The 21,180-nt window shown below is 39.1% G+C and overlaps 1 protein-coding gene across 3 annotated transcripts; it reads left to right on the forward strand.

Annotated features, from left to right (window-relative positions):
* Nucleotides 1-306: 306 nt before the first annotated feature.
* On the forward strand, nucleotides 307-19,947 carry tp53bp2a (tumor protein p53 binding protein, 2a). Of its 3 annotated transcripts, none has more exons than XM_067386901.1 (19): nucleotides 307-507; nucleotides 1,709-1,856; nucleotides 3,739-3,852; nucleotides 4,466-4,533; nucleotides 4,696-4,797; nucleotides 6,885-7,059; nucleotides 7,172-7,353; nucleotides 7,444-7,608; nucleotides 8,084-8,267; nucleotides 9,019-9,069; nucleotides 9,706-9,828; nucleotides 9,925-10,049; nucleotides 12,081-12,507; nucleotides 13,205-13,923; nucleotides 14,220-14,355; nucleotides 14,870-15,005; nucleotides 16,163-16,329; nucleotides 16,816-17,015; nucleotides 19,336-19,947. In XM_067386901.1, exons 2-19 carry the CDS (start codon nucleotides 1,709-1,711, stop codon nucleotides 19,375-19,377), a joined length of 3,264 nt encoding a protein of 1,087 aa, XP_067243002.1. In that variant the 5' UTR covers nucleotides 307-507; the 3' UTR covers nucleotides 19,378-19,947. The 3 variants fall into 3 exon arrangements, with proteins under 3 accessions (XP_067243002.1, XP_067243001.1, XP_067243003.1); XM_067386900.1 differs by having other exon boundaries at nucleotides 309-754; XM_067386902.1 differs by lacking the exon at nucleotides 9,019-9,069 and having other exon boundaries at nucleotides 309-754.
* Nucleotides 19,948-21,180: the final 1,233 nt, after the last annotated feature.

Genomic DNA, 21,180 nt, shown 5'->3' on the forward strand with positions numbered 1-21,180 from the left:
TTATATTGTACACATATGCTACTGTAAGAGAGTCAACATGCACATTAGAGGCTGAACCCGGTCACCTTTATTGACAGTAGTGTTGAACAGGTACAGTAATGAACACGCTGATGTTTTCTCGTTGCACTTGCACGTCTTCACCAGCAGATGGACACAGAGAGCGAGTCTCGAGCGCTTCCAATCGCTTTGTGAAGAAAGTGGTTCAACTGATTTAAAGTTGCGACAATCCCCGCTTTTCCCATCAACTACTTGTATCCTTACGTTACATACTGTTGAACTGGTGCACAACGACACATGTAAATATTTTCTAAGGGCAAAAAACAACACTCCGCCATCTTGGCCCGAGGCTTTCCAGAGGGATGAGCTTCCCGTGCGTGACGTCACGCTCCCCTCAGCAGCAACAGGCGTCTGAACGACACGAAACACCTCAAGGAGGAAAAAACACTCTGGACTGTAAAAAGAGACGCTGAAAACTCACTTCCGCGTGAACATTTGAACACTTCTTTGGTAAATAAAACTATCTTCGATATTCGCGATCTGTTCGATGTTCGCGAGTAAAAACTCTCGCGGATGGAAAGTTTGGGAAGGCCTCTGACGTCACACGCTTCGGCACTTGTTTTATCTCACACGAAACTGGTCGTTTTTGCTTAACTAACATCTTATCTTGATTTATAACTTTACTAAAACAGTAAACAATCACACATTCCGACCCGGACTGGAAAACCTCCTCAGACGCGACGCGAAAATGATGCCGGTGAGTGAAGGGTTTGTTTACATACTCTATTATATTAAAATATCATTATTATAGTGTGTAATGTTGACACATAAGCGCGTGTGACTATTAGATTCATCGAAAGTTACATGGTAAATATGTTTTCTCCACATAAAAATGTGTTTATGACGTAATTATGACACAAAAAGTCGAAATTATGACATACTAGCCTTAATTGACTACGGCATATTTATGAAATAAATTCAAAATTGACAAAAAAGTCATAATTATGAAGGAAAAGTCGACTTTTTATATCTTTTTTTATCTTGTAAATGACTTAGTAGGTTCTAATTTCAACTTTCTAAATACTTAGTATGTCGTAATAATGACTTTTACGTCATAATTAAGCATGATTTCTTTCCGTATATGGGCTTCCATACTGTTGTTCATAAGTCTAGATCATTAAATATCATTTAAAGTGTTATATCTGGCATAAACTCTTGAGGTTGTCGATCCGTCTGAATGTGTTTTTATTTTCCAAATTCATAATAATTCAGTGGCAGGAAATATAAACCTCAAACAAAGAAAAAAGGAACCAGTTATTTTACCTTCCTTACATTGCTTAGTTTCTGTGCCATTAGCGGTCTTTACAAGATTATTAATGTATACAGTCAAAACAATCAGAATTGATCTTCTAATAATTTTAATTTGCAATCTTATTTGTATAAATGAATTAGGATGGAGAGTCTCTGAGTAGGTACTTGTGTTGAATAAGAACTTCACAACCATGTGCCATCTGTCATGTGACCTGCAGTGTTTTTAGTCCTGCACCTTCTCTACATCTCTGTTGAGTTCATAGTTCTCTGGTCTGAATCAGTTGTGATGGCAATTTTCATTCTCCTATCCCCTTAATCTTCACTTTCATACCCGTGCGCTTCATTCACTTCGATTCTGTGTGTCCCTCTTAAACTCTCACTGTCCGCTGGTGTTTTTCAGATGTTCCTGACTGTGTATCTCAGCAACAATGACCAGCACTTCACCGAGGTGCCCATCACCCCTGAGACGGTGTGTCGTGACGTGGTGGATCTGTGCAGAGACTCCGGCGACAGCAGCTGTCATCTGGCTGAAGTGTGGCGAGGCTCCGGTGAGAACGCCAGCTTTACGTCTCACTCAAAGACCGCTGGCGCAGAAACCGTTTTCACACTGTAAACTGCTAGTAAATGTCACGATTAATCACAAAGAACACATTGTGTATGATTACATGAGCGTTCTTAACTAGGGATGTTAATTTACATAAATTACCATAATCAATCTTTGTTTAAATTAACAATCATTTGTTGAACTTAAAGGGTTAGTTCACCCAAAAATGAAAATAATGTAATTAATTACTCACCCTCATGCCGTTCCACACCCGTAAGACCTTCGTTCATCTTCAGAACACAAAATAAGATATTTTTGATGAAATCCGATGGCTCAGTGAGGCCTGCATAGCCAGCAATGACATTTCCTCTCTCAAGATCCATTAATGTACTAAAAACATATTTAAATCAGTTCATGTGAGTACAGTGGTTCAGTATTAATATTATAAAGCCACGAGAATATTTTTGGTGCGCCAAAAAAAACCCCAAAATAACGACTTATATAGTGATGGCCGATTTCAAAACACTTCAGGAAGATTCAGAGCGTAAATGAATCAGTGTGTCGAATCTGCTGTTCGGAGCGCCAAAGTCACATGATTTCAGCAGTTTGGGGGTTTGACATGTGATCCGAATCATGATTCGACACAAAAGATTCATAACGCTCCGAAGCTTCCTGAAGCAGTGATTTGAAATCGGCCATCACTAAATAATTTGTTATTTTGTTTTTTTGGCGCACCAAGAATATTCTCGTGGCTTTATAATATTAATATTGAACCACTGTACTCACATGAACTGATTTAAATATGTTTTTAGTACATTAATGGATCTTGAGAGAGGAAATGTCATTGCTGGCTATGCAGGCCTCACTGAGCCATCAGATTTCATCAAAAATATCTTAATTTGTGTTCTGTAGATTAATGAAGGTCTTACTGGTGTGGAACGGCATGAGGGTGAGTAATAAATGACAGAATTTTCTTTTATTTTTACATTTTTGGGTGAACTAACCCTTAAACAATCCGAAACAATTTGGGTGCTACTAAGTTATCGTGTTTGTTAATCAACACAAAAAAGGGGTTGTTTTAAAGCTTAGAAGCTTGACTTACAGTGAATATAAGGAATATGACCATCACGAAACAAGTGCTTTTACATTTGCTGACATGTTAGAAGTAAAACATTTGTAAAATCATCGCACATAACAGATAAACCTGTCATACATCACTGAAAGGTCTCAACGACCAGAAAACAACAAAAGCATATTTGTTTCGGTTAAAGGCCAAACTATAGTATTTGAATGAAAAAGTGCAACCGATGCACGTGTAAACTGTATACGCATGATGCTCGTGTGCCACATTTTTGTTTGTAACGTCGAGAAACACATTAATAAACCATAGAAGATCACATGTCTGTATTCAGAGCATGCGTTCTCGAACGAGCCCAAACAAACACAACAAAAGACAATGATCACAGAGTGACATTGACATGCTGCTCCGCTAAAGCTAAAGCACTGTAACACTATTAAATATACCATATCACTACTGTAACACAATTTTCCACAAAATTAGATAACAATAATAATAAAAATTAGATTTGTTATATCTGTGGAAGGAAGATAGTTACAGTGTTTGTTTTAACAGCACAAACTGCACAAATGAATGGCACCAGTTTGGAGCGATTTGACATGGAGTGGAAAGTGATGTCACACAGCCAAAAAATAATGTTCAATACCTCAAACACCAAACCAGCACAATCGTTCTTTTTGGCGGCACAAATCGGCACTAACAAATGGCACAGTTCCAAATTTGGTGTGATTAATTAATCACCACATTATGTAATTAATTAGATTAAAATGTTAATCACTAATTGAAATGTATATAATCTTGTGTTCAGAGCGGGCAGTAGGCGAGAGCGAGAAGATGATGGATCTGTTGCTGCAATGGGGACAGGCGAGGCCTGAGGTCCGGTTCTTTCTGCGTCACGGCAGAGCGCCCAGCCAACTGTCAGGTAAGCCCACACCTCAGAGTTACAGGCCGATTTATCCCACATTTACCCCTCCTGAAAAAATCTTGTCCAGGATCTCGGTCTGTCCTGATGTTTGGCAGAGGTTATCTGGTAATGTGAGGCGTTTACAGATCAAATCTCAAACCTCCCGATCTGCTCGCAGACACATCGGCGCCGACCTGATAATATCAAACATGTTTGATATTTAGGATTTTAAATCAGGGATATTATGACTATGATTACGTCAGTGCTTTCGCAATAACCAATGAGAGAGAAGTTTTGAAACACCCACCATGAAATAAGCTGCTGTACGGCTCAGATGGACAGTGGAGATGGAGGAACGGCTTGTGGAAGTGTGGCAACAACACGACTGCCTGTATAATGTGTCTTCCACAACCGTACGGACAGAGAAGAGCTGGGGAGAAATGCCTGTTCTTCAGCAAAATCTGAAGGCATGTTTGAGATTTGAGAAAAGACAATCTGTAAAGATTCTCATGTGCATGTCTCGAAGTTCGCAGTGAATATAGCCTCTGATGCAGATACGGCGTTAAATGAAAGGCAAATAAAGTAATGTTTTCTGCAGTATTGTGTGTTTGAGCGTGTACTTGTGTTTCAGACTCCAGGACTTTAAATCAGAAGAGGAACGGCGTGAAGAAACCCGCTGACAGACGGCCAGAGAACGGGGTGAGTTTGGCGGCCTTCCCTTCACTGTGGCATTTCCTATCGAAACTTAATCCATGTGTTCTGTAACAAGCTCTTACATATGAAACTATGAGAGGAATGTGGCCTAGTTGAACAGGAAATGGAGGAGTGTTTAATGATGTAAGCGTAATAATGTTTGTGCAGGTGAGCAGCCCGTGGATGGACATGACTCTAGCAGAGCTGCAGGAGATGGCGGCCAGACAACAGCGACAAATCGACGGCCAGCAGCAACTCCTGGCCTCTAAGGTACAGCGGAAAACCTCAGAGCGTGCTAGTGCTGCCAATCAATTATAAAAATTAACTAATTAATTGCACATCACGATTAATTGCACCTAACATTAAAGTTTTTAACATATTTTTATGTTGTGATACTTAATACATTTAATCTCCAAAATAATGCAGAAACAACATAAAAACATATTTATGTCATTTTACTAAGCATCAGTGGAGGCCAGTGTCACTGATACTGATGTCTCTATTAGTTTTTTTCTTAAGTCTAGACTTTAATTATAGACATTCAACATTACAGTATAATTGAAAGCTATAATTTTTAACATTTAATAGGCTTTAAAAGTAAATAACCACTTTTAATTTGTCAACTTAAAATGATCTTCACATAAACCCATTGTAATGTCACATTTAGCTGTGCCTTTAATATATCAGGGCTCAACAATAAGGGTTTTTCTACTGGCCCAGTTGGGCTGGTTCAGATTTCTACCTGCCCTGCTAAAATGTACAAAAAGTTATTGTGTTCTTTGTTTTTTGACTCATGTAACCTTGTAAACAGTCAAGGTTCCCACGCCTCTTGAAAGTACTTGAAATTCAGACACATGGATTCAAGGACTGGAAAGTATGTGAAATCAAACACAGGTCCTTTAAAGTTCTTGAATTAAACTTGAACAAAATTTTGTTGGATTAATAAGAAGCTAATGTGCTTTCAAAAAATATAGAATAAAAAGGTAACTCAGGTATATCTATATTAGGCTTTATATAATCATATTTTTAGTTAATATGTATAATAATTGGTCATTAAAAATTGTTTAAAGCCTGAAATGTGGATAATTTTTAGGTGTGTGATGAAATCTCATGCCACGAGATCACGCAATATTAAAATGTGACTAGATTTTATTGTAGAGCAAAAAGCTGTCTCGTGATATCACCATGATGGAGCTCGAGGGTGAAATTATGATAGAATATGCCATTGCTACGTTTACATGACATTACAGTGCCCACCGCAGCATTGTCTCCACTGTGGCTTTGTTTTTTTATAGAAATAAAAACCATTTAATTCAGTTTGATAACATTCGCTTCAATTGTAAACGTCTGCTCTGCTCATCCAGCACGAGCTGCAGAGTCGCACACAGTGCAGCAGGAATCAGTTTACTGATCATGTGACGAGAGTAAGGCGAGATGACTGACAAGATTCATTTCGTAACAGAGCCTAACACTGTGTCTTAACCAGACGCGATGTGATAATATTCCAGCGACGAGCAGTTTGACTGTCCAGACTAGACACAACGCAACAATGAGAAGCGATAAAATCAATCTAAAACCACAGCCAATCAGAAGAGAGTGTGGGCGGGCTCTCTCGGCAAGAGCACAGCAGACACAATGAATTGGCAAGTACATAGTAAAATTCATAAATATTACACAGTTTAAACATTGTTTAAGGTACATACGGAGTGACTGAACCAATCTTTGCCATAGAATACACTTGTTTGTTTGCATTTAGTTTACAGTTTGAACGTTCTTGTGCATATTTATTTATTTTCAAGATCTGAGGTGAATTAGCCAGTGTTGTTTTCATTACAGCCAAAAAGCTGTGAACACAGAATGATATTCAAACTCACGTTAGATGCTTTTAACATTAAATAAAGCTCATAAACAGTACATACTTTGTGTTGTTGTTCCAGCCGCGATGTCACGGAGAAATAGAAACCGCCTCTAAAATAGAATATTGGCATGTCGCCATCGTGGCTGGTTAGGACGAAAACTCAGATTAACATGGAAAAGATACCTTTTATCATTTATCGCGGCGTCGCGTCCCGTCTGGTTAGGACAAGTGTCTGCGCTCTCTATACACGGAGTATGTGCAAATTAGAAAGTGAAAGTAAAATGCAAGCATGCATTCAAACACGATATCAATACCCCGCATTTTGAAAGCGTTTTTTACGGTCATTTTATGATTTAGATGCATCTTGCTCTGCCCACCCATATGGTATTAATTTTATTTGTGCAGGACTTTTATTAAATTTTATTATAAAAATCCTGCAATCCCCTGGCATCAGATGGTCAGTGAATGAGCTACTCACTGTGTGTCTGTCTTGTTTCAGGAGCAGCGTTTGCTCTTCCTGAAGCAGCAGGAGCACAGGCAGCAGCAGACCACTTCAGAGCAGAAGAAGCTCCAGAATCTGAGGGATGCGGTGGAGAAACAGGAGGCGCAGCTGAAGATGGTCCGAGCTCTGAAGGGTCAGGTGGAACAGAAGCGCCTCAGCAATGGAAAACTCGGTGAGCATCGCAGCTCCGTGAACTTTCATATATCAATTAAAAAATGTCAGTATTTTCAGCAAAGGATTTGGAGCTCATGCAGTGGAAGTTATACTGTGTGTGTTTGCTTCAGTTGAGCAGGTTGAGCAGATGAACAGTCTACTCCTTCAGAAGCAGAAAGAGCTGGTCGTAGCCGTGTCTAAAGTGGAGGAACTGAGCAAACAGCTGGAGACCCTGAAGAACGGACAGCTGGATGCGCTTCACAGTAACCAGAGCTCTGTGGCCGAGCTGGACAGACTCTACCGGGAACTGCAGGTACAAACAGAGGTCCAGAGCAGAGTGTTCAGGTAAACATCATAACCTCAGGCCTCTGTTCAAAGCATCTTACCTGTGTGTGTTCACCAGATGAGGAAAAACATTAACCTGGAGCAGAACACGAAACTACAGCAGCAGAGAGAGAACTTGAACAAGAGGAACCAAGAGGTGGCCAACATGGACAAACGAGTGAACGAACTGAGAGATCGCTTGTGGAAGAAGAAAGCTGCCCTACAGCAGAAAGAGAACCTTCCTGTGAGTGCCGATTTCTCCTGTTGACCCCAGCCAATTTGTTATAGAGTGATGCATGTTATAAGTATAGATTTTTAACCCCTTATAGCCTGTAGATGGTGCTATAACAGCATTTACCAAAGGTTACATTACCAAGTTTCATTTCAGTACAGAGAAGCTTCACTTGTTGTTTGCAATTTTTAAAAAAATTATCACAGTTTTCAAGCTTCATACCAATCCCCAAAGCCATTGGTAAAACAGCATTTTTAAAATTCAAAAATTCAAAGTGGCTGATCGTAAGATGATGATAAAATATTATATCATAGGAACACTCTCATAACCAGATCTGACAAATGTTATAAGTAGGTTTAACATCAGTTAATTTGCAAAAAATTTCACACGTTTACATTTTGCTAAAGATAAGATGGGCCTCTTCTCTGGAATAATGAGCACAGTTGTGTTCTTTCATGATTTAATTGCTGACTTGTTCTCTCTACAGTTGCCTTCAGATGGGCAGACGGCGCAGCAGACAGGAGTGTCCCGTGTGGCTGCCGTCGGCCCTTATATCCAGTCTTCCACAATGCCCAGGGGCCCCAGTAAACAGGACCTGCTTATTAAAAACACTTACCCTGACGGCACAGCAACAGTACCGCATCAGGAGAAGAGCGCTCGTCCCGGATCAGGTTTGCACAGCATGGCTTTAAAAATACATTTACATTTGAGTAGAATTTATTTTATACAGAGAAGTACTATATGCAAATAATTTGACATTTTGTCATAACAGATCTGATTAAAATGTTAATAAAAAAAAAAACAAATTACTATTTTTGTATTCTTATAAAATACATTCATGAAAAACAATATATATTAGATTTGTTTATATACACTACCGTTAAAAAGTATCAAATTAGTAAGATTTTTTAATGTTTTAAAAGAATTCTTCTGCTCACCAAGGCTGCATTTATTTGATCAAAAATACAGTAAAAACAGTGAAATATATTTTGAAATGCAATTTATTAGTCTTCAGTGTAAAAACATTAAAAAATCTTATATAAAACTAAAACTGAACTGTACTGTACATCCAAACAATTTAAGATTTATATATAAATATAAATCTAATATATACTGTTTACATTTATATATAAATATAAAATATTTACGCTTTTATGAAAATAAATTATATAAAATTAAAAGACGTTTATTTTAATGTATTGCGCAGCTTTTTAAAAGGGCAACAAGATGTGATAGATACGACAGAACAAGGCTTTAAATAATCTTGCTGTGCGCAAAACTACATAAATATTAAAGGCACAAATCACTTACGCCTGCTCCGTATTCAGAGAGAAGAGATATTGTGCACAAAACTCCTTGTGTATTATATCTGTTCTGTTCAACGAAAGCAACACATATGAGCTGCATTTTATTTATCATCAGCTAATTTCAAGATCAAAGGCCGCAATAGGAGAGAGAGCGGCATCAGCACTGGTAAGATCCTTTAGCGTCACTACTGAAGATGATTGTGTTTTTAAATGAAGGTGATTGTGTGTTGAGCGTCTGCGACTTACTTTCAGATGCATTTGCGGCAGTTTGAGTGTCGGTTTGCTGAAGAGACACTCAGCTGCTCGTCTGCGGCAATGCGTGTTGCAGTAGCGCTGTCATATCTGGATACATGTCATATAGCCTATAACGCTCTTATTTTGGGAGGAGTAAGTTACATATGTGGCTTCAACAACCAGATCCATTTACACTTTCATCTGGGATGTGTCTCAGACCACCTCCTGAAGGGATCGGAAGTGTTTCAGAGAGCATTTACACCTGGTCTTTCCTCGATCAGATAGCCAGAGAACATGCATGAAGTGATTAGGTGTAAACACGCCTCAGGATAGTCTTTTTTTTATTTTTATTAAATCGACTAACTCAACCAGGCCCCGCCTGGTTATTCTGTGTATGAATTATTTAAATGAGGAATATACACAAGACTACGATGGAGGCGTTTCAGGGAGTTCAGAAACACTGATATAGAGAAGAACTCGTGCTGGAGAGACTTTTTCATGCTCAACCAGCAACACTAAAGAAAGATATGGGGGAAAAAAACATAATGGGTCCTCTTTAATTCTGCAGGTCTGCAATCAGCAAAAGCGCCCTCAAAGCTGTCTAACTGGAGTGCGGCCAATATGAAGTCCGTCGGTAATAATGGGTCCACCAGTCTCCCACGCTTGGTGACCCAGGCATCTAAAAACCAAGGTGACCCTTTACACCCAACATTCCTCATTGAATCTGTGACGCAGAGTTAGACTCTGATAAATGTATTGTGAATTTAATCATGTGCTTCTGCTCCAGATAAAGCAGATATGCTGAAACGGGACCCCAGGGTGCGTCCGGCCTCCATGTTTGAGTCCATTGAACCGCCTGCAGCTTCTTTACGGAAGAACCAGAGCAGCGAGGACCTCGCGAGAGACATCCAGGTACTGCCTCACTGAAAAACATGTGGACACACATTTGAATGTGTTTTATTATACACTGCCAGTCAAAAGATTGGAAAATTTGTATGTTTTTGAAATAAGTCTCTCTAGCTCACCAAGTCTGAATATATTTGTACAAAAATACAATAAAAACAGTGAAGTATTATTAGTCTAAAACAGGAATGTCAAACATACAGCCCACGGGCAGAATGCGTCCCCCAAAGGTGTCCAATCTGGCCCAGGGGTGATTTTAACTATATTAAAAATAGAGATGCACTAGTTCCCTGGCCATAAATCCAATTTATTAGTTTTATTTCGGTCAATCTTCCGGGCTTGCAAACAAACTGCTTTGTAATAATTTTCCCAAAATTTCATTTGTGTGAAAATATTTACGAAGTCTGTAAACAGGACATTAACACAGGCACACATTGAAAACGGACACAAAGAGGAGACGCGCCAGCAGAGAAAATACTGCACCATGCACAGGCTTACTGTTTGTGAAATATAGGAAGAATAATATAAATATTGAATTGGGATTGATATGAATGTATCTCTGAAGGGAGCTGTCTTCAGAAAAGTTTTGATGGCTTTTCCTCCTATCTTCTTATAAAGTACTAGCCTATTTATAAATACAGCTTTGTGTATAGCTGCAACCATGGAAACGCTATATCACTGCTGTTCCATAAGCGCCACCTACTGTCAGAGAGTGAATTTGCATTTCATTCAGTCCGTCTGCTGATTTTGTTTTTGTGCAAGAGTCTTATGTCGCAAAATTTCACAAAGCTAAAGTCAGACCATACTGTTTTTGCGTTTAATCTTGAAATTATACAATAATTTAAATTAAAAACAACTGCTCATGCTCATATGCATAACAGCTTTGTTGGGATTGTGATAAAAATGCAGTGTTTGCCTCTAATATCAAAGAGCTACACACATATTTTTGAACAAACAACAAATAAAAATGTATCAATCAGCCAGTTTGCTTCTAAAAAATTGGAATTGGCCATGAAAAATCAAAATAGGTGCATCACTAATAAAAAATATTGAAGCATTATTTTAAAAATCAAATTGTATTTTCGCTGTAGAAACAAATGCAGTTTTAAAGAGCAGTGTACTAGTTTTCTTGTACACTGTACACTCAAATTAATTTATTGTTTATATGTTTAATATTAATGCAACTATCAGCACACTGTTTTTTTTTTTTTTTTTTTTTTTTAAGGTAATTCGGGCCGCACATGGTCAATTTTTTTCCAATCTGGCCCTCACCCAAAAATGAGTTTGACACCCCTGATCTAAAATATCTGTTTTCTATGTGAATATATAGTAATGTGTAATTTATTCCTGTGATCAAAGCTGAATTTTCAGCATCATTACTCCAGACTTCAGTGTCACATGATCCTTCAGAAATCATTCTGATATGATGATTTGATGCTCAAGAAACATTTATGATTATTATCAGTGTTGAAAACAGTATTTATGAAAAACCATGATAAACTACCATTCAAAAGTTTGGGGTAAGCAAAATAAAATAAAAAAATAAATTAATACATTTATTCAGCAAGTGTGTAAAGTGACCGTAAAGACATTTATAATATTACAAAAGATTATATTTCAAATAAATTCTGTTCTTTAGAACTTTCTATTCATCAAAGAATCCTGAAAAATATTTTCCCAAAATATTTTGCAGCAAAAACTGTTTTAAACATTTGATAAGAATAATGTTAAACTCCAATAATAATTGCCAATAACTGAGTGTCAGGATCATGTGACACTGAAGACTGGAGTAATGATGCTGAAAATTCAGCTTTGATCACAGGAATACATTATATATTCACATAGAAAACTAGATTGTAGTAATATTTGACAGTTTTTACTATATTTTTGATCAAATAAATGCATCCCTGGTGAGCAGAAGAGACTTCTTTCAAAACCATTTTAGAAATCCAAACGTTTGACCTGTAGAATACATGTTCTCTTCATCTCATATGCCAACACGACATGTAAAAATTGACACTGATGTCTCCGTACACTCAGAATGCCATCAAGAACACCGTCAAGGTTCCTCCTCCAGTTCCGACTAAACCTAAACAGCCCAACCTGCCCTCTGGTGGCCAGATGGGATATGGCAAGCCGGCCGTCAATGCCGGTACCTTCCCAGGGAAGAGTAAATCTTCCGCTCAGCAGCCGCCCACTGGCTCCCAGTCTGCTTTATCACAGGGAGGTACTTTACCTCTTCCCTCCAAGCTAGAGGCTCCTCCAGCGGCCACCGTACACCCCTTCAGCCCGGATCCTCCTGGAGCCAAAGACTCCGGTGGGCAAATCCTGCACAAGCCGCAGATGGTGACCACCAGCTCCATCTACTCCATGTACACGCAGCAGTCCGTGGCTGGCAAAGCGCAGCAGCAGAGCCTGCAGGGAGCGCTGGGCCGAGCCCAGACCCGCAGCGGCAACTTCATCAGTGGTGAGTCGGCTTGTTTTTTACCAGGACATTGAAGTCTTTTAGCAGATCGCTTTAACCAGAGCGACTTACAAAGGAGTAAACACAACACACATGATTGGATCCGTCCCTTTCCCATCAGATTCACACCAGAACAATCGAAAACATGCAAATAAATATCAGTCGTAAACATTCCTCAAACACCTGATTATCATATTTTATAGTGAAGATTTTTCTAAAATAATCAAGTAAACCTAAGCTGCTTGAGTCCAGCAAGTGTTCATCTTGAAATATTACTGACAATATCAAATTGTTTTAGATGAACATGTAAATATGTGCTCCGCTTTCCTTTAAATAACAGAATAAACACACGATAAAAATGCCAGTGGTGATGCCACACTCACCTTATTACATCATCACCACGGACCCATGGTGGTTCAAAGGTGTTTAACAGCCAGAGCACACTTTTCCAGACAGATCAGCTTTGGCAAGCTGTTTCAAGCTCTCAATATGAACTGGCCTGATTTTGTTTGAAATTATGTCACACTGGTTCATTCAAGATTTAGCCTGAAGTATATCAAAGCTTCTCATCGTACACTATGAATATTGTAGGCTCTGTGACAAACACTCACTTTGGATAAAAGCTTATGAATGTTAAAAAAAAATGTTTGATCATTTTGATCAACAGTTTTGTTTTGTTTTTTCCTTCCTGTACATGTAGTTTATGGGAAGCCAGTGACGTCCACAGGCCAGCAGTCTCAAAACCTGTACCCTGAGAACCCGTACCTGGACCCGCCCAGTGGCCCGGAAACAGAGAGGGACCACAGTCCTGCTCCAGAAACCCAGGAGACCGAGCGAATTCCCAGACCTCTCAGTCCCACCAAACTGCTGCCCTTCATCTCAAACCCCTACCGCCACCAGAGCGACGTGGACCTGGAGGCTCTCCGCAAGAAGCTCTACAACGCGCCCAGACCCCTCAAGAAACGCAGCTCCATCACAGAGCCCGAGGGCCCCGGGGGCCCCAACATTCAAAAGCTCCTGTACCAGAAGACCACTCTCGCCGCGATGGAGACCACAGTGAGTCCTTCTGGAGAAGAGGAGAAGGAGACGGTGGCAGAAGCTCCCAGAGCTGATGAAGCGGCACTCGAGGGACCCGATCAAACTCTTCCTGAGCCGCTGGCGTCCACAGAAACGGAAGCAGAGGACGTCCCTCCTCCACCGCCTCCACATCCGGCCCCGCAGCCCGACACGGACTTCTTACCTCCACCTCCTCAGCCGGCCAGCCCTCCTCCTCCTCCACCTCCTCCCGCTGAGAACTTCGTAGAGGACTTCCCTCCATATCCTCCACCTCCTTATCCCAGTGGAGCTGAGCAGGAGCCTCCAGAAGACACATTTAACATGAAGCCACCAGAGGTCACCGGACAGGTTCCCTTTCCACCCGTAAGTGCACTAAACAATTCCTGTCTTCCTGCCTTTTTATGCTTTAAGATTTACGCATTTCAATTAACAGTAATTTTTTTTTTAAGGATTTGTAATTTTCAGATCTTCCAGGTTTAAAATATGATATGCATTTGGACACACATGAGTGGTCTGACTTGCCTGTAAAGGAAATGTGGGTGTGTTCACGCCCCTGCTGATTTATTACTGGCGTACCTTGAACGCAATGCATGTCACCTTGGAAGAAAGCGTCTTCAATGCATGACTGTAAATGTGTGATGACTGTGTTTTCCGTCCAGGGTAAGAGGACAAACCTGCGTAAGGCCGGATCGGAGCGCATCGAGCACGGCATGAGAGTGCGCTTCAATCCTCTGGCTCTGTTACTGGACTCGTCTCTGGAGGGAGAGTTCGATCTGGTGCAGCGGGTCATTTATGAGGAAAGTTACATTTCACAGTTAAAGATATATGTCCGTCAGTCTGTGATGTGTGATTGTGATTGATTATTAGTGTTACACTACCAGTCAAAAGTGTGGAATAATTAAGGTTTTTGAATGTTTATATAAGAAGTTCATTAAAGCTGCATTTATTTGATCAAAAATACAGTGAAATATTATTAGTTTAAAACAGCTGAATATAGCAGCACAACTGTTTTCAACATTGATAATAATCATAAATGTTTCTTGAGCATCAAATCATCATATCAGAATGATTTCTGAAGGATCATGTGACACTGAAGACTGGAGTAATGATGCTGAAAATTCAGCTTTGATCACTGGAATAAATTACATAGAAATTCACATAGAAAACAGCTGATTTACACTGGAATAATATTTCATTGTTTTACCGTATTTTTGATCAAATAAACGCAGCTTTGGTGAGCAGAAGAGTCTTCTAAATATTGTTGTAATATTATAGATGCAATAAATATTTTTGTTTTTCTTGACCAAACAGGTGGAGGATCCGAGTCAGCCGAACGATGAGGGCATCACTGCGCTCCATAATGCAGTGTGTGCCGGTCACACGGAGATTGTTAAATTCCTGGTGCAGTACGGAGTCAACGTCAATGCGGCTGACAGTGACGGATGGTGAGCGACGTTTGCATGTCATACAGTCATATACTTTGTCAAAACAGTGTTCCTTCACATGCTTCCTCATCAGCCACAGTTAAAGGATTAGTTCACTTCAGGATTCAAATTTCCTGATAATTTACTCTCCTCCATGTCATCCAAGATGTTCATGTCTTTCTTTCTTCAGTCTAAAAGAAATTAAGGTTTTTGAGGAAAACATTCCAGGATTTTTCTCCATATAGTGGACTTCACTGGGGTTCAACGGGTTGAAGGTCCAAATGTCAGTTTCAGTGCAGCTTCAAAGAGCTCTACATGATCCCAGATGAGGAATAAGAGTCTGATCTAGAGAAACCATTTTCTAAAAACAATAAACATTTATATACTTTTTAACCACAAATGCTCGTCTTGCACTGCTCTGTGATGTGCCACGTATTACGTAATCATGTTGGAAAGGCCACGCGTGACGTAGGTGGAAATTTGTTTTCTCCAACTTCAAAATCATGCGACATTGTTGTTTTCCCTTTTTTTGTAACGGTTTGACTTAAAGGTTCTGCCTGCGTCACGCGTGACCTTTCCAACATGATTACGTCATGCGTGGAGCATCACAGAGCAGTGCAAGATGAGCATTTGTGGTTAAAAAGTATATAATGTTTATTTTTTTTTGTAAATGTCCGATGGTTTCTCTAGATGAGACTCTTATTCCTCATCTGGGATCATGTAGAGCTCTTTGAAGCTGCACTGAAACTGACATTTGGACCTTCAACCCGTTGAACCCCAGTGAAGTCCACTATATGGAGAAAAATCCTGGAATGTTTTCCTCAAAAATGTATTTTCCACTGAAGAAAGACATGAGGGTGAGTAAATTATCAGGAAATTTTCATTCAGAAGTGAACTAATCCTTTAAGGCCCATTCACACCAAGAATGATAACTATAACAATATTTTTTTTAATATTTAAAGTTTTGCGTGTCAACATGAAATATTGCTTTGAGTAACTGTGTAATAAGGGCGATAATGTACAGTCAGCCAGTCTTTATTGCAAAATAAATCCCTACAAGACTGCATCACTGTTTTATTCATTGCATATCAATAAAATAATCGTTAACTAAAGTAAAAAGTAAAGATTGTTTTCATTCAGTAAAGGTGTCCGTCCGTAACCGTGTGTGTTTGTTTCAGGACACCTCTGCACTGTGCGGCGTCCTGTAATAACGTGCAGGTGTGTAAGTTCCTGGTGGAGTCTGGGGCGGCCGTGTTCGCCATGACCTACAGCGACATGCAGACGGCAGCTGATAAGTGTGAGGAGATGGAGGAAGGCTACACACAGTGCTCTCAGTTCCTCTACGGTGAGTTACAGCTGCTCCTTATATCTGTGCTGCCCTATAAAGACAAACACTACATGTGCACCAGTAATGTGATTATTATTTATAATGTGACTTAATCACAGTAAGATGTTACACAATCAAACCCCGTCACTCCCGTTTACATGCACTTTCATTATTCTTGTTATTCTCTAAGAATTGTGGTTATTTTACTGCCATTATATGCGCAGCACAGATGATGATCTCACAGTAAGTGTCTTTACTGTCGGCATACACCCAGGGCCGGTTCTAGACATTTGAGGCCCCCGTCAATGATGTCATATAACCAAATCCAGCCTGATTAGATTACAAAGATTACATGTAGGCTAATCAATACTTTGTTACTAGTGAGCTACAAACTCAAGCATTACATTATGACTTTAATAAACTCAACTCAGCCTTACCTGGCTAGCCGCCCAAAGGTGCTTTATGGTTCAGGTTTTTCACATCAGTTTTTGGCGTGTTTTTCAGGCGTCCAGGAGAAGATGGGCATCATGAACAGAGGGGTGGTGTACGGTCTGTGGGACTATGACAGCGAGCAGGACGACGAGCTGTCGTTCAGAGAGGGCGACAGCATGGCTGTGATCCACAGGGAGGACGAGGACGAGACGGAGTGGTGGTGGGTGCGCATGGGCAACAAAGAGGGGTACATACCCAGAAACCTGCTGGGGGTGAGTGACACGCCACCGCATTCCTCTTATTGTGCATGTTCAGGTTCTCCTGTGCTAAAAGAGCTGCAGACCTTTGGTGCATCTTTTGTTTCTTCAGTCTTCCAGGCTTTCATTTTGCAATCTTTGAGGAATACTACAACCCGAATTCTGGAAATGTTGGGATGTTTTTTAAATTTGAATAAAATGAAAACCAAAAGACTTTCAGATGACATGAGCCAATATTTTATTCACAATAGAACATAGATAACATAAATGTTTAAACTGAGAAATTTTACACTTTTATCCACTAAATGAGCTCATTTCAAATTTGATGACTGCTACAGGTCTCAAAATAGTTGGGACGGGGGCAACAAATGACTAAAAAAACAAGAAATTTTGAAAATATTCAGCTGGGAAAATGGCTATAAAAGGGATGTCTTAGAGATGCAGAGTCTCTCAGAAGTAAAGATGGGCAGAGCTGTGAAAGAGTGCGTAAAAAGATTGTGGAATACTTTAAAAACAATGTTCCTCAACGTCAAATGGCAAAGTTTTTGCAAATCTCATCATCTATAGTGCATAACATCATCAAAAGATTCAGAGAAACTGGAGAAATCTCTGTGCGTAAGGGACAAGACTGAAGACCTTTATTTAGACAACACTGCATCACTCATCGGGATGATTGTGTCAATGACATCACTAAAAGGGCCCAGGAATACTTCCAGAAACCACTGTTGGTAAACACAATCCGCTGTGCCATCTGCAGATGCCAACTAAACCACTGTTGGTAAACACAATCCGCCGTGCCATCTGCAGATGCCAACTAAACCACTGTCGGTAAACACAATCCGCCGTGCCATCTGCAGATGCCAACTAAAGCTCTATCATGTAAAAAGGAAGCCATATGTGAACATGGTCCAGAAGCGTCGTCGTGTCCTGTGGGCCAAGCCTCATTTAAAATGGACTGTTTCAAAGTGGAAAAGTGTTCTGTGGTCAGACGAGTCCAAATTTGACATTCTTGTTGGAAATCACGGACACCGTGTCCTCCGGGCTAAAGAGGAGGGAGACCTTCCAGCGTGTTATCTTCAAAAGCCAGTGTCTCTGATGGTATGGGGGTGCATAAGTGATGCTTGTATGTTTTGGAAGGCACTATCAATGCTGAAAGGTATATAAAGATTTCCAGACGACGTCTGTTTCAGGGAAGGCCTTGTGTATTTCAGCAGGACAATGCAAAACCACATACTGCAGCTATTACAACAGCACAGCTTCAACATAGAAGAGTGCTGAATTGGCCTGCCTGAAGTCCAGATCTTTCACCTGTAGAAAACATTTGGCACATCATTAAACGAAAGACGACCACGAACTCTTCAGCAGCTGGAAACCTATATCAGGCAAGAATGGGACCAAATTCCCACACCAAAGCTCCAGAAACTCATAACCTCGATGCCCAGACGTCTTCAAACTGTTTTGAAAAGAAGAGGAGATGCTACACTATGGTAAACATGCCCCTGTCACAACTGTTTTGAGACCTACAGCAGGCATCACATTTGAAATGAGCTCATTTTGTCGATAAAAGTGTAAAATTTCTCAGTTTAAACATTTGTTGTTATCTGTGTTCTATTGTGAATAAAATATTGGCTCATGTGATTTGAAAGTCTTTTAGTTTTCATTTTATTCAAATTTAAAAAATGCCCCAACATTTCTGGAATTTGGGTTGTATATCTCTCACCTATGGAAGCTTGTTCACAGAATTAAAAAATTAAACGGGACAATTCAGAAGTCAGAACTGCATCAGAATTCAGAATTGCGAGTTTATTCATATTTGCGAGAAAAAAAAATTATTCAGATTAATGAGAAAAAAAAGTCATAATTGCGAGTTTATGCAAAATTGCAAAAAAAAGTTAGAATTGCAAGTTTATTCACAATTTGGAGAAAAAAAGTCAGAATTATGAGATGTAACTTGAAATTGTAAAAAAAAAAAAAGTCAGTGTTGAGAGTTTATATTACAATTCTGAGAAAGAAATTCTGAGATGAGATGAGTTGCAGTTGCCTTTTTTTGTTTTTATTCTGTGGCAGAAACGAGCTTCTGTAAACAACTAACGGACGCTTTTGGTTGCAGTTATTGCTGCTAATGGAAGTGTAACCAGTTATTGAACTGAACTGAATAATGACATTATCATCTCTTTAGAGCTGCTTCACAGCAGAGTTTGAATTTCTCAGTTGATTAATTTTACATTAAGAGTTATTTTTCTGTTTTTCACTGTGAAGCTACTTTGAAACAGTCAGTAAGACATTCAGTATAAAAATACAGAAATAATAATAATTTTCTTTTCTTCCTCAACAGTTGTATCCGAGAATCAAACCTCGCCAAAGGAGTCTGGCTTAAATGAACAAAGACGTAGAGTCGCTCTGACACAATCGATCCATCAACACTAGTTAACCTGCTCATCTACCTGTTAGTCCCATGTGATGTTACAGCGATGCTCATTCCTTGTGCCTCTTTTCACAATATCATTGACTAGAATTAGATTAGAATGTACTTTATATTTGTAAATCAAGACTTTTTCACTAAAATGTATTTTCACAGTTATTGTGGCCTGTGTTTGCGTCACAGCCTGAGGAATTCAGCGCTTTATTGAAGGGTTTTTGGACACAGGCCAATCAACACTATTTTTGTTTTTCTCATGTGCACAATGTTTAAAATTTAAATGAATTTTTTTAACCGTGCTGTAAAAGGGGGGTTATTACAGTGAATTTCTGCCTTAATTATGAGAATTCATTGAGACTTATCAGAAGTGCTGGAGATGAACGTGAGATTGAGATGTTCCCGCCGGCTGACAGACTTTATGATGCATTCCTTTCTTCTGTTCAGCAAACAAACCCTGCGTTTGTACATGTTCAGCCTCTGAGTTCTTTGACAAACCAACTGATCAAAAAATAAAAACACTGAACAGTTCTCATGAATATTGTCTTCTCTGAAGTGTCTTGGTCTTTTTTACGGGTGAAATGATTCGTCTTTTAAAATATTGTAAATATGAGGGACAAACAAAACACTAAACTTGGTTAAGGTATTTATCTGACAGAATTATTTGGCAAAAAAAAAAAAACTACAGCTACAGGTTTTTTTGTTTTTGTTTTTTTACTAAGGGAAAAATGCATCAAAAAAAAAGGAAAACACTGACTACAACAGAATCGGTTATTAATATTTCATTAGTTCTCTTATTTTTGCATGTGTTCATACTTTCTTTGTATGACAGTCTGGACAAAAATGTTGATCAGTTTGTCATGTTTCATTGCTTTATTATCACAAATAAAACCATCGACTCCAAGCACAACTATGCTTTCAAAACCTTAAATAATATTTGAAAAAGGAGATGTCCATTTTCCTGGGCTGGATGACACTTTTGGTCACTACTGTATAATGTCATGAACCGTTTTGGGCAAGTTCATCTTCTGCAGTCCGGGTGAAAAAAAAGTACACTTCACTAATTTTGTACTTAATATACTAAAAACTCTTCTTTAAGAGCGGCCACCAGGGGTCATTCACCTTTGTCCGTGTGATTAAGTTGAAATATGAGCTAAAATGTGCTTTTAATATACTATCTCTGTATTTAAAAAAATGTATTTAGCTACCTCTTGTAGTACATTATGGGTTCAAATGAACTGTAAGTGGTATCTAAATATTTTTTTAAAATACAGAGATAGTATATTTAAAGCACATTTTAGTTCATACTGTATTTCATTTGTGTGTGTTAGATTTTTTCAGTTGCTAACATACTTGTCCATTCTGTAGTCACATTTTCATAACTCTAATCACATTTAGCAGAACATCCGTCTGTTGTGAGTTGTGGCCATACCATTAACACAATTCATGTCGTTTTCACACTAAATGCAGTCAGTTAACACATTTCTTAAATGCTTAAATTTTCTTTTCATATAAGCTCACCCCATACCAAAATCATGGATCTTTCTCATCTTATTTGTAAATGCTTAAACACAGCAAGTCAGAAATGAAGACCTAATGTTCCAGTCTTTAAATATAGGATAAAACCTTTACTTTTGCACAACAGCAGCTCAAAAGTATTGAAAAAATATATAAAACAAATACTGAAACAATTGATAAGCATTTTTAATTAGCAGATCACTGAAATATTGAGAAATAGCAGATTCCAGTCTCAGTTGGAGGAAT

This window comes from Chanodichthys erythropterus, chromosome 5, assembly GCF_024489055.1.
Source record: "Chanodichthys erythropterus isolate Z2021 chromosome 5, ASM2448905v1, whole genome shotgun sequence".
In the NCBI taxonomy this organism is placed as follows: domain Eukaryota; kingdom Metazoa; phylum Chordata; class Actinopteri; order Cypriniformes; family Xenocyprididae; genus Chanodichthys; species Chanodichthys erythropterus.